Source organism: Eschrichtius robustus, chromosome 11 (genome assembly GCF_028021215.1).
Source record: "Eschrichtius robustus isolate mEscRob2 chromosome 11, mEscRob2.pri, whole genome shotgun sequence".
Taxonomy (NCBI): Eukaryota; Metazoa; Chordata; class Mammalia; order Artiodactyla; family Eschrichtiidae; genus Eschrichtius; species Eschrichtius robustus.
The window spans coordinates 75801572-75813025 of record NC_090834.1 but is presented as its reverse complement, the minus strand read 5'-3'; the positions used below and the strand labels follow the sequence as shown (position 1 = coordinate 75813025).

The window sequence follows — 11454 nt, the reverse complement described above, 5'->3', positions numbered from 1 at the left end:
GGGCGGGGCCTTGGACGCTCGGGAAGTTTGGTCCTCGGCAGCCGCCGTCCAGGACAGTGCGGAAGGAGATTCCGGGCTTGGAGTCTCAGAACCGGACTCGCTGTCCTGGCTGGAGATGGAGTTCAACAGTGAGGGTCTGAGGCGACTGCTTGGCAAGGTGCGGCCAGCCCGCCGGGCAGGGTCTGGGGCGCCGGGGCTTGGGGACGTTTCCACCCCTGGCCGGGCCACCTCCTTGGGGCGTTTTCCCGGCTTGTCATGGGGCTTGGAGCGGGGTGTGGGCTGGCCTGAAGCCGGCTACGGGGAGTGGCCGCAGGGAGGGCGCGGACCTCTCCTTCCCGAGGCCGGGGCTCTGGCTTCGCCTGCATATCCGAGATCCCCCAACCTCCATCCGCTGTGAGACCTTCTCACGCCACCAGCTTCTCTTGGTCTCAGCTTCCAGTACTCGCCAGTCCCTTTAACCACGCCTTTCTGTCTGCAGAAATGGCCTGCCCTCACCCCCATCCCCTTTTTTTATGACTTGCGTTTCTCATCCTTTGTAGGACTCAACTCAGATGTCACTCCCTAGAAACAGAATCACTACCTCCTTTACTTGCTTTCAGAAATATCGATTATCACATCGTGGAGTAATTATTTACATACAAACCTTACTCGGGCGGTGAACTCTGATGGCAGAGACAGTGCTGTAGTATTCCCATCACCTAGCCCTGTGCCTGACACGACGGAGTGCTGAGTAACTGTGCAGTGAATGAAAGACCTGTGTAGACTTGAGAATGAAGACAGGGTTGGAAGGCCCAGAAGAGAGCCTCGTAATGTTGAAAGGTTGAGGTGGAGGGCTGACCCGGAAGTCTGACCTGGGTTTCTCGGGCATGACTAACGCCAGTTTCTATGTTACACCAGGCTCTTAGTTCAGGCTCTCTGATTCCCCACCAGTGTACAGTCTGAGGCAACCACCTTTTTCACCAGTTTCTTAGTTATGTGATTCATAATGCTTCTTAAAACTTCCCTATGCGGAAACCGTACGTTTATGCCGTTTTTTTGTTTTGTTTTTTATGAAAAAAACTGATAAAAATTTTATTGAAGCATGAGACATGATACATTCTGAATAAAACAGTAGGAAAATGGAATGGCAGCAGTTAAATATGAATCACATACATGCACATATTTTTCTGTTTCTTTTGATTACATTTTCCTCTCAAGATAAACTGCTTTCTCTTTAGTTGGGTTTGCCTGTGTCTTTCTTTGTTGGGGCAGTTTGTACACCCCTTCGAGGTTTTGAAGCCTTATGATTGAAATTGTTTATATACTTGATTTGAATGATTTTATCTACTGTGACAGGTGTGTAGGTCTTGTAGGAAGAGAAGTATCATCGTCCTTAGGATTATACCCTTTTCTGTCTCCTCTTCAGAGAACATGAAATTAAAAGAACCACTCTATCAAGTTTTTCAGTGACGGAAGCATGGTGTATTGTCCAAGGGGAAGAATTGCTAAAGCTGAGAATAGAAAAAGAACTTCATAATTTTGGTGGAACTGGAATGCAGGAAAAAGACAAAAGAGAGACAATAATTTTCTCAAGGGTGGGACCAGAATAGTTGAGGAAGGTTTTTGTTTTTGTTTGTTATCATCAGTGCATAGCATGGAGTCTGGCACTTAGGTGCTTAATAAATGTCTGTTGGATGTGTAAATTAAGGAGACCATTTAGAAACACGTTAATCCAGCAGATATTTCCAAAGTTCCTTAACCCTTGAGGTAGGAAAATAATATAATAACTTAATACTTAGAAATAATTTTACTGCTGAAAAATTTGTGAAGTGAACAATACATTAAAATCAAGCAACTGTAAGGAGAACATGAAAAATCTTTTTGAAAACAAATGAAACCTAATAAGTATTCCAACCTAGATAAATATTCCAGCTTCGTGGATGTGAAGATGTCAGCTCTCTCCAGATTGATCTATAGGGTCAATGCAATTCCAGTCAAAATTCTAACAGGGTATTTGGGGAAATTTTCAGACTGATTCTAAAATCATTTGGAAGGGCAGAAGGCCAGGAGTAATCTTGACATTTTTACAGAAGAAGAATAGGTGTGGGACTTGCTCTACCAGATGTCAAGACTAGTAATTGAGGCTTAGTGTGATATTGGTATAGGATAGACAAATTAACCAGTGGAACAGACTAGAGGGCTTAGAACCATGTTCACATGTGTTTGGAAATGCGATATAAAACAGAAGAGGCATTGCAGATAACTACAGAAAGGAGAATGCAGGGACAAATGATTACCTATACAGGAGAAAATGAAATTGGACCCTTACCTCTTACCAAACATAAAAATTCCCCGTGGACTGAAGATTCAAGTGTAAAAGATGAGCTTTAAAACATATAGAGATAAATGTAGGAAAGAATCTTCATGGACTCAGAGTATGCAAACATTTTTTAAACAAGACGTAAAATACTCAAAGAAGAGTGATAAATTTGATTGCATTCAAATTAAGAACTTTTATATAAAGACAACACGAAGAGAGTGAAGAGGCAAAATACAAACTTGGAGAATAATACTGTAACGCATAATTGACAAAGTATTGGTATCCAGAATATATAAATTAGCCTACAAATCAATATTAAAACCAATAGAATATTGGACAAAAGACACGAATAATCATTTTTTAAAAAACAAAAGAAGAATCAGGGAAAGGAATGTTTGCTCAACCCATTAGTAACCATGGAAAAGCAAATTGAGAGCATGGTAAAACACCATTTTCTCTCACTAGATTGTCATAAATTAAGATCATTTCAAAGGGTTTGGAGGATGTGGATGAATGGGAATTTTAAACTCTATGGTAGTTACCATAGAGAATTCATAATATATGAAGCAAGAGACATTCGCAGAATTACTCATAATTAAAAATTAGAAACAACCCGAATGTTCATTGACAGAAGGAAGGATAATTTGTTCTGTACTCATTCACACAATGGAAAACACTATGCAGCAGTGAAAATGAATGAACTACAACATGCAGCAATACAAGTGAATCTTAGAAACATTATATTCAGTGAAAAAAATTGGAGGTTATATGCAAAATTATATTTTGATTAAAACAAGAAACAACAACAAACAGTGTGGTGTTTAGGGACGCACACAAATGCGATAAAAACTATGGAGGGCAAAAGCAAAGGAATGTGACTACACAATTTAAGGTAGGCAGTTGAATGGTTAAGAGAAGGAGCACCCGGACAGATGTAATGGAATTGGAAAGGTCTGTGCTGTCCAGTATGGTAGCCACTAGCCACATGTGGCTCTTTAAATTCATCAAAATTAGATAAAAATGAGTTTCTCGGTCACACCAGCCACATATTAAGTGTCAGTAGCCACATGTGGCTTGTGGCTACTGTATTGGACAGAACACATAATGATCTTTTCCATCATGGCAGAAAATTTTGTTGGACAACACTGTTCTAGATCAAACATGGGTGAGTTGGTGCCTGAGTGTTTATTCTTCAAAATGTGTATATAAGTACATATACGTTTATATGTATATGTATTCTTTAGTTGTATTAAATATTAAGTTTAGAAAAATTCTCTGGTTCCCTAATTCCTATTTCCCACTCCCCTGGCCTTGGACAGGTAACTTAACCTAGATTTGCTCAGTTATGAAATAATAGGATTGGATTTGATCTGTAAGATTCCTTGATGCTTAATTTTTTTTTAATAAAATGATGCCACAAAGTATTCCTCAGGGTGTCCAACATTTGAGCAATGTCATACAAGAGTACTCTTGATGTTCATAAATATCAGTCTACTAAATAAACATACTGTAGTAGTGGATAAAGTTAAAATTTTAGTAACTTCTCAATTTTTCAACTGATTTTTATGATAGTATAATTGCTTTAGTTTTAGAATCTCATGGGCCAGTTTTCCTCTTTAGTTCCCTGCCTGCACCCTTTAAGCAAATGGCATTGTCTGAGGCATATTCCTTGGAGAATGTTATACAAGCTTCTCTTAGGTGGTATAGGAACAGTAATGGAATATATGTCTTAATATTACACTAAGAAGATATTCTGTTTCATATATAGTGAAAATGATGTGCTTTTTATTTTTCTAGGACAGATAAAATAGGTCTTTTTCGTCAGAAAGGCAAATCACATATTCGACTAGTAATGATGTTTGGATTTTCAAGCCTTAAAAAAAGAGTGCTTTTGCCTTCTTTTGACAAACTTTTATGTCAGTTTTGCAGTTAGATCAATTCTGGTGTATAGCCCTATGCAGCCATTAATCATTACATTCTCAGAGGATGTTAAGGATGTAGAAAACAGCTTATAACATCAAGTAGAAAACAAAACAAAAATTATTTGGTTCATAAAAAATGTATCTTCCAGGTGACAACAATGCAGCCTTTTGTACATTTATGTAGTGTCTGGAGTTGGGATGGTTTCATTCACTTTTGTTTTCACTGAATCAGGGACACTGAATCTGGGACTCATTTTTACCCTGCCGTAGTTAATACTGATCGATTCTTAGTTTTAGTGATCTTAGTGATCGATGCTCAGTCCTTTGGATCATAATTGCTTTCTATATCCACTCTACTCGTATAAATCTGTCTCTTTGCTAACTCCCATCCAATTAGCCTACATTTATTGAAGCCATACCCTGTGCTAAATGCTATGGGGAAATAAAAATGAGTAAGAGATGTTTCCAGTCCTCAAGTTGTTAATTATACACTTTTTCTTCTGCCAAATTCTTTCCCATCTTAAAATGACCTTCGTCCTTCCCTCTAATTTTCTGTACCATTCTAGGCTCTAATGTGAATTGCAGACAGCTCTTTTCAGAGGCCTTTCTGTAACCTAGGTATGCATTGTCGATTCATCGTTTCCTGTCGATACTTACTATTGTATACATATTTTGTTTAATATCTCACTTTTACATATGTTAATCATGAGATCTTCATACATACCTACTGAAGTTAGCGGGCAGTAGAGCTTATCTCTTTTGCCCATGAAAAACTTAAGACTCAGAGAGAGGAAATAGGATCTCTTAGCAGTTATTTTATTTTCTCCCTATCTCCTCCAACCCTAGGCACCCACTAAGCTACTCTCTGTTTCTATGGATTTCCTATTTTGGGTACTTTATGTACAAGTCATACAATATGTGGCTTTTTGTGTCTGTTTCCTTTAACTTAGTATAATGTTTTCAAGGTTTATCCATGTATCAGTTCTTCATTCATTTTTATGGTTGAATATTCCATTTTATGGATATGTCACACTTTATTCATCAGTTGATGGACATTTGGATTGTTTTCACTTTTTGACTTATGAATAATGCTGCTATGAACAATTGTGCACAAGTTTTTGTGTGGACATGTTTTCATTTTTCTTGGGTGTATACCTCAGAGTGGAATTGTTGGGTCATATGGTAACTCTGTGTTTAATCTTTTGAAGAACTGCCAAACTCTTCCAAAGCAGCTGCACCATTTTACCACCAGCAGTGGTGTATGTATATGAGGGTTCTGATTTCTCCACATCCTTTCCCACATTTGTTACTGTCTTTTTGATTATAGTATGAATCCTCCGACTTCTTTTTTTTTTTTTTTAGTTTGTTTTTGGCTGCATTGTGTCTTTGTTGCTGCACTCAGGTTTCCTCTAGCTGTGGCGAGTGGGGGCTACTCTTCGTTGCGGTGCGCGGGCTTCTCATTGCGGTGGCTTCTCTTGTTTCGGAGCACGGACTCTAGGCGCGCTGGCTTCAGTAGTTGTAGCACGCGGGCTCAGTAGTTGTGGCTTGTGGGCTCTAGAGCGCAGGCTCAGTAGTTGTGGTGCACGGGCTTAGTTGCTCCGCGGCATGTGGGATCTTCCCTGACTAGGGCTCAAACCCGTGTCCCCTTCATTGGCAGGCGGATTCTTAACCACCACGCTACCAGGGAAGCCCTTTTTTATTCTTTTTTAAGATTGTTTTGGCTGCATTCCTTGAATTTCCATATGAATTTTAAGGTCCATTTGTAAATTTTTGCAAATGAGCAAAAGTCAGCTGGGATTTTGATATGGATTGGCGATTGTTGAATCTGTTGGGGAGCGTTGCCATCTTAACAATATCAAGTCTTCTGATCTATCGACAAGGGATGTCTTTCTGTTCATTTAGATCTATTTTAATTTCTTTCAACAATGTTTTGTAGTTTTTAGAGTCTAAGTTTTGCATCGTGTTAAATTTATTCCTAAGTATTTTATTCTTTTTGATGCTATTGTAAACGTAATTGTTTCCTCAGTTTCATTTTCAGAATGGTAATAGACTCTTAACATACTTTTTTTTTTTTTTTTTTCATTTAATGCCTAGCACAAGTCCGGGAGGTGGGTATAATTTCTCTTTGCGAATGAGAAAATAAGTTCAAAGAAGTTAAATGATTTTGCCCACAGGGCAACCAAGGTAATATTTCTGAGACTACATCTGGATGAATGAGGAGGCAGTTCACTCAACCTGACTGCAAACCTTTGCATGCTTTCTGTTTTCCCTATGAAACCCAGCTGCGGTACCAGGTAGGGAAATTCAGGGTGTCTCAAGTGAATGAGATATTCAGGCATGAGAGGTGGATCTTACAGTGATGACAGGGGTGCTTCATCCTGCCCTATTTCTTAAGCCTTCAGGAAGTATTTGGAGGCATTTGATATAGTGATTAAAGGCCTAGGCACTGGGTTTGAGCTCTGGCTTCACTACTTAACTTGCTATCTACCACAGCAAGTTATTTTGATTCTCTAGCTTTCATTTTCATCTTCTATAAAGTCAAGCAGTTATAAGCCCTGCCTACTTCATAGGGTCATTATTAAAAGGATGAAGTCAAATACTATTCATGTTTGTAAAACTCAGAGCCCAGGGCCTAGCACATAGTAAGTGTTCAGTTAAATGTTAATTTGTAATTGTTCTGTTGCTTATAATTTTATTCTTATTCCATGATCATTTTTCTCTTTTCAGTACAAGTTCAGGGATCTAACTATGGAAGAACTGAAGAATGTAAATATGTTTTTCCCACATTTCAGATATTCCATGGATACCTATGGTAAGAATTGTATCCTCTAGTTTTTGCTACATTATTTAAACTATTAATTATTTGTTCCTAGAGAGCTACAAACTTATTATAATTTCTCATTTCTCTCTTTTATCCCCTGATTTTGAGCTACACTTTATGACCTGTGGTTTTTGAGGAAATTTAAGTTAATAAAATTTATATGGTATTAGTTTTCTATTGCTGCTGTAACAAATGAACACAAATTTAGTGGCTTAAAACAACACAGGGACTTCCCTGGCGGTCCAGTGGTTAAGACTTCGCCTTCCAATGCAGGGGGTGCAGGTTCAATCCCTGGTCAGGGAGTTAAGATCCCACATGCCTCGAGGCCAAAAAACCAAAACATAAAGCAGAAGCAATATTGTAACAAATTCAATAAAGACTTTAAAAATGGTCCACATTAAAAAAAAAAAAAATCTTTGAAAAAAAAAAACAACGCAAATTGACTATCTTACAGTTCTTTGGCTAGAAGCCCAGCACAGGTCTCTGTAGGTTAAGTGTTGGCAGGTCTTAGTCCCTTTTTGGAGGCTCTGGGAGATCATCTATTCTCTTGCTTTTTTTAGTTTCTGAATGTCACCCATATTCTTTGGCTCACGGTCACCTTCCTCCATCTTTAAAGCTAGCAATGTTGCATTTCTCCGACCATCCTTCTGTAGTCAGATCTCCAGAGAAAAGGTTCTCTGCTTTTAAGAACCAAATGTGATTAGCTTAGGCCCACTCTAATCATACAGGATAATTTCCCCATGTCAGGGTCCTTAACTTAATTGTATCTAAAAAGTTTCTTCGCCAAGTAAGGTAACATATGCACAGGTTCCAAGGATTAGGGTATTGGACATCCTTGGAGGCCATTATTCTGCCTACCACATATATGGTTGATAATAAATTAATAACAAAGTTTTAGTTATCTTCTTCACTTAATATAGAGGGTCTGGTTACCTGAGAAAGAGTTTACTTTACTATCTTTCAAAATTTCTGACCACAACCCACACTTGGAAATGTATTTTATATCATGAACCCATATACACACAACTAAAGTATTATGTACACCTTGGCGTTTTCTCTTCTATTCCATTCCATACTGTTTAAAAAAAAAATGCTGATTGAGACTCACTAAATTGATTTCAGGACCCACGAATTAGTCAAAACACACAGTTTTGAAAAGCTTCTTTATTCTACATGGGTATGTTTTGTATTTGAATTAGCTTGGGTTACAAAAATATGTCTAATTCAGAATTATATATTGGAAAATTTGAGGCATTATTGAAGTATTTCTTAGGAATAGCTAATTTTATATGTGGAAGAAATGATTAGATTCTGGCCTACCTGTGTCTGGCCTCTCTTGATTAACACCCAGGTATTTGGTGCTGCTTATAAATGCCTGGGATGGGGGATTTAACAGCTACTATTTATTGAACACCAGATATACTTCCAAATGTTTTATCTATATTATTTTACATATTCTTGTACAACCAAAGCTGTGAGGTGAGTATTATCATCTTCACTTTTCAGAGAAAGAAACTGAGGCCTAGAGAGTTTAAATAACTTGCTTAAGATTACATAGCTAGTTAGGCATGGAGTTGGGGCTTGTACTCATGTCCATCTTGCCCTCTGCTTGAATAATACTTGTTCTTTTACAATCTATAAGTAATCTTATAGATTTAAACCTTTGTTATACCAGTTAATTCTTATTCTCATTTCCCCCATCTAGAGGAAGTAGGCTGTGGTGCCATTAAACCTTCAAGCTATAGGATTAATATTGTCAAGGTACATTTTATTATTGAAGACAATGTTAGTCATGTATTATAATCATTTTTCTTTTGGCTTTTTGAATAATTTGGACAGTGACTATTTACACCTGTAGTTTCTCTACCACATTTTCAGGTTCTTCTGTGTCCCCGAGAAACAATCCCTGTTCCACTCCTCTGTCCATTTTAGTTTTGCCTTAGAGTGATCCCTTCACCCATTTTTACCTTTCACTCATATAGTTCAAGGTAAATATTTGTACTTATGTACACTGTTGGCCTTGAGTTTTCTGTCAGCCTGGCTTTTCCTCTTCTCCCTTTCTGATAGGTCATCAAATCTATTTAGACTTTTTTCTTCCCCTGCGTAAATAGTATAGTAAGCTACTGAAGTCCTTAAAGGACCACATTCCAAGGCAGTTTGACAGTTTGAAGCCAGATGTAGTGTTTTCTGTATTCAGTTCAGAAATTAGGGCATTGATTCTCCATCAGTGTGTCCCAGATGGGTAAGTTGAAATTTCAGGGATGTGAAGATTGAGAAAAGGTTGAGAATAATGGAGTTAGAGAAATCAAAGATAGTTGCTAATCCTTCTAAAAGGTCACTTTCAAAAATAAAACTAACTTTTTTCTTCTGATTATAAAAGTTATAATCTGATATCTAAAAGTGATTATAACTGATGTTACATGTGACAATTATTTGATAATGTCCCCACATTTTATAATCCTTTACTTCTTATTAAGGGTTTTCACATCATCTCATTTAATCATTATGACAACTTTATGATGCAGTCTATATTATAGATTTTATATCTTTATTTTCTAGATGATGAAACTGAAGGTCAAAGAGGTTAAAGTAACCAAAAGTCACATGCCTCTGTCGACAGAAATAATAAACAGTCTATAATAGGATAGAAAAGAGTTTTATTTGAGCCAGTCTGAGCACTATAGCCTCAGATAGTTCTGAAGAGCTTTCCAAAGAAGCATGGTTTTCAGCACAGTTTGTTTTTTTTTTAATAAATTTATTTATTTATTTATTTATTTATTTTTAGCTGTGTTGGGTCTTCGTTTCTGTGCGAGGGCTTTCTCTAGTTGCGGCGAGCGGGGGCCACTCTTCATTGCGGTGCGCAGGCCTCTCACTATCGCGGCTTCTCTTGTTGCGGAGCACAGGCTCCAGATGCACAGGCTCAGTAGTTGTGGCTCACAGGCCCAGTTGCTCCGCAGCATGTGGGATCTTCCCAGACCAGGGCTCGAACCCGTGTCCCCTGCATTGGCAGGCAGATTCTCAACCACTGCACCACCAGGGAAGCCCTTCAGCACAGTTTTATATCTGTCAGAACAAAGAACATCAAACGTCACAGGGGTGCATTCCTTCAAGGTTTCAAAAAAAGACAAATGAGCATGCACACGATGAGTCAGCATGGCCTTGGCGCCTGTGAAGGGAGCTTTATCATTGGAGTGCTAGCGTTGATGTTTTAGGGAAGGGAGGCATTTATCTCTGTCTTCAAAACAGACATTCTTTACTTCTGGACAATGCACCCTTTTCTTTAATGATTAAAGCAGATGTACAATGTATGCTTAATGGGCCACAAAACTGGCTATTCTAGTTAGCATAAAGCTTAAGTTAAATAATGTATAAGCTAGGATGACTTCCCCGTATCTCAATATGTGAAAATTTCTTCCATCACCTCTAAGTAGGAAAAGTCGGCCAAGAACTTGGGATTTCAGTATCTTAAGTCCTGTGTTCTTTCAACTACCTGCTCTGCTTTCTAAGAGAACATCATTTAGTTCTTTGCCCTTGTCAACGTATTTACTGATTCCTAGATGATGGTATTTAGAAATTATGTGTGTTTCTGTACGTGTGTATGTACATGCACACACTTTAACACGGTTCTTCCTACTTCTGATTGCGCATTCTGGGGCTTTTTTTTCTTCCAGTTTTCAAAGATAGTTCCCAGAAAAACCTGCTGAATTTCACTGGCACTATTCCTGTGATGTATCAGGGTAAGTGTGGAAGTTGAGAAAATGTGGGAATTTTCTAAAAGATCAGTTTAATTAGAACTTATATTTGTTTAGTTCCATGACATTCTCGAAGTGTTTTTTGTTTTTTTGTTTGTTTTTTGAAGAACATTTTTACGAGCTGGTCAATTTTTGATTTTTGATTTATTTATTTTTTAAATATTTATTTTTTTGGCCACGCTATGTGGCTTGCGGGATCTTAGTTCCCCCAACCTGGGCCCCCAGCAGTGGAAGCTCAGAGTCCTAACCACTGGGTTGCCAGGGAATTCCCCTCAAAGTGTTTTAACATGTATATGATCTATACTGAACCTTACTGGATATAGCAGAATGCTGTCCCAGTGAAGGAAGGCCTAGGTTAATACCAACAAATTCAATTCAGTTCAACGACTATTTATTTATTGAATGTCAACTATCTGCCCACTACTCTGCTAGGTTTTGAGGTACAGAGGTGAGCAAGACAGACATAGGCCTGCGCTTGTGGAGCGTTAACTCTGCTTTCCATAGGAAACTGCAGGGATCCCACCTTTTTCTCCCATTACATGAATGTTTTGTTCCCCTCCCTTTCCCTCTATATGATGTAGCATTATCCCCATTCTGTTGGTGAAACTGAGTCCTGGTCACGTGGTTTACCTGAGTCCACACAGCTGGTGTCGGACTGGA

The 11454-nt window shown here is 38.4% G+C and overlaps 1 protein-coding gene across 7 annotated transcripts in view; it reads left to right on the top strand.

The window, feature by feature from the left end:
- The first annotated feature begins 31 nt into the window (after nucleotides 1–31).
- Nucleotides 32–11454, top strand: part of UEVLD (UEV and lactate/malate dehyrogenase domains) — a 45826-nt gene continuing 34403 nt past the window's right edge. The window contains exons 1-4 of one of the 7 annotated variants that reach the window (XM_068554808.1): nucleotides 56–157; nucleotides 6396–6515; nucleotides 6949–7033; nucleotides 10714–10779. In XM_068554808.1, coding sequence (XP_068410909.1) covers nucleotides 6435–6515; nucleotides 6949–7033; nucleotides 10714–10779 — 232 coding nt within the window. In that variant the 5' untranslated portion in view covers nucleotides 56–157; nucleotides 6396–6434. Of the gene's footprint in view, nucleotides 158–6395; nucleotides 6516–6948; nucleotides 7034–10713; nucleotides 10780–11454 lie in introns of all 7 variants that reach the window. The other 6 variants (XM_068554809.1, XM_068554807.1, XM_068554803.1 and 3 more) reach the window with 6 other exon arrangements.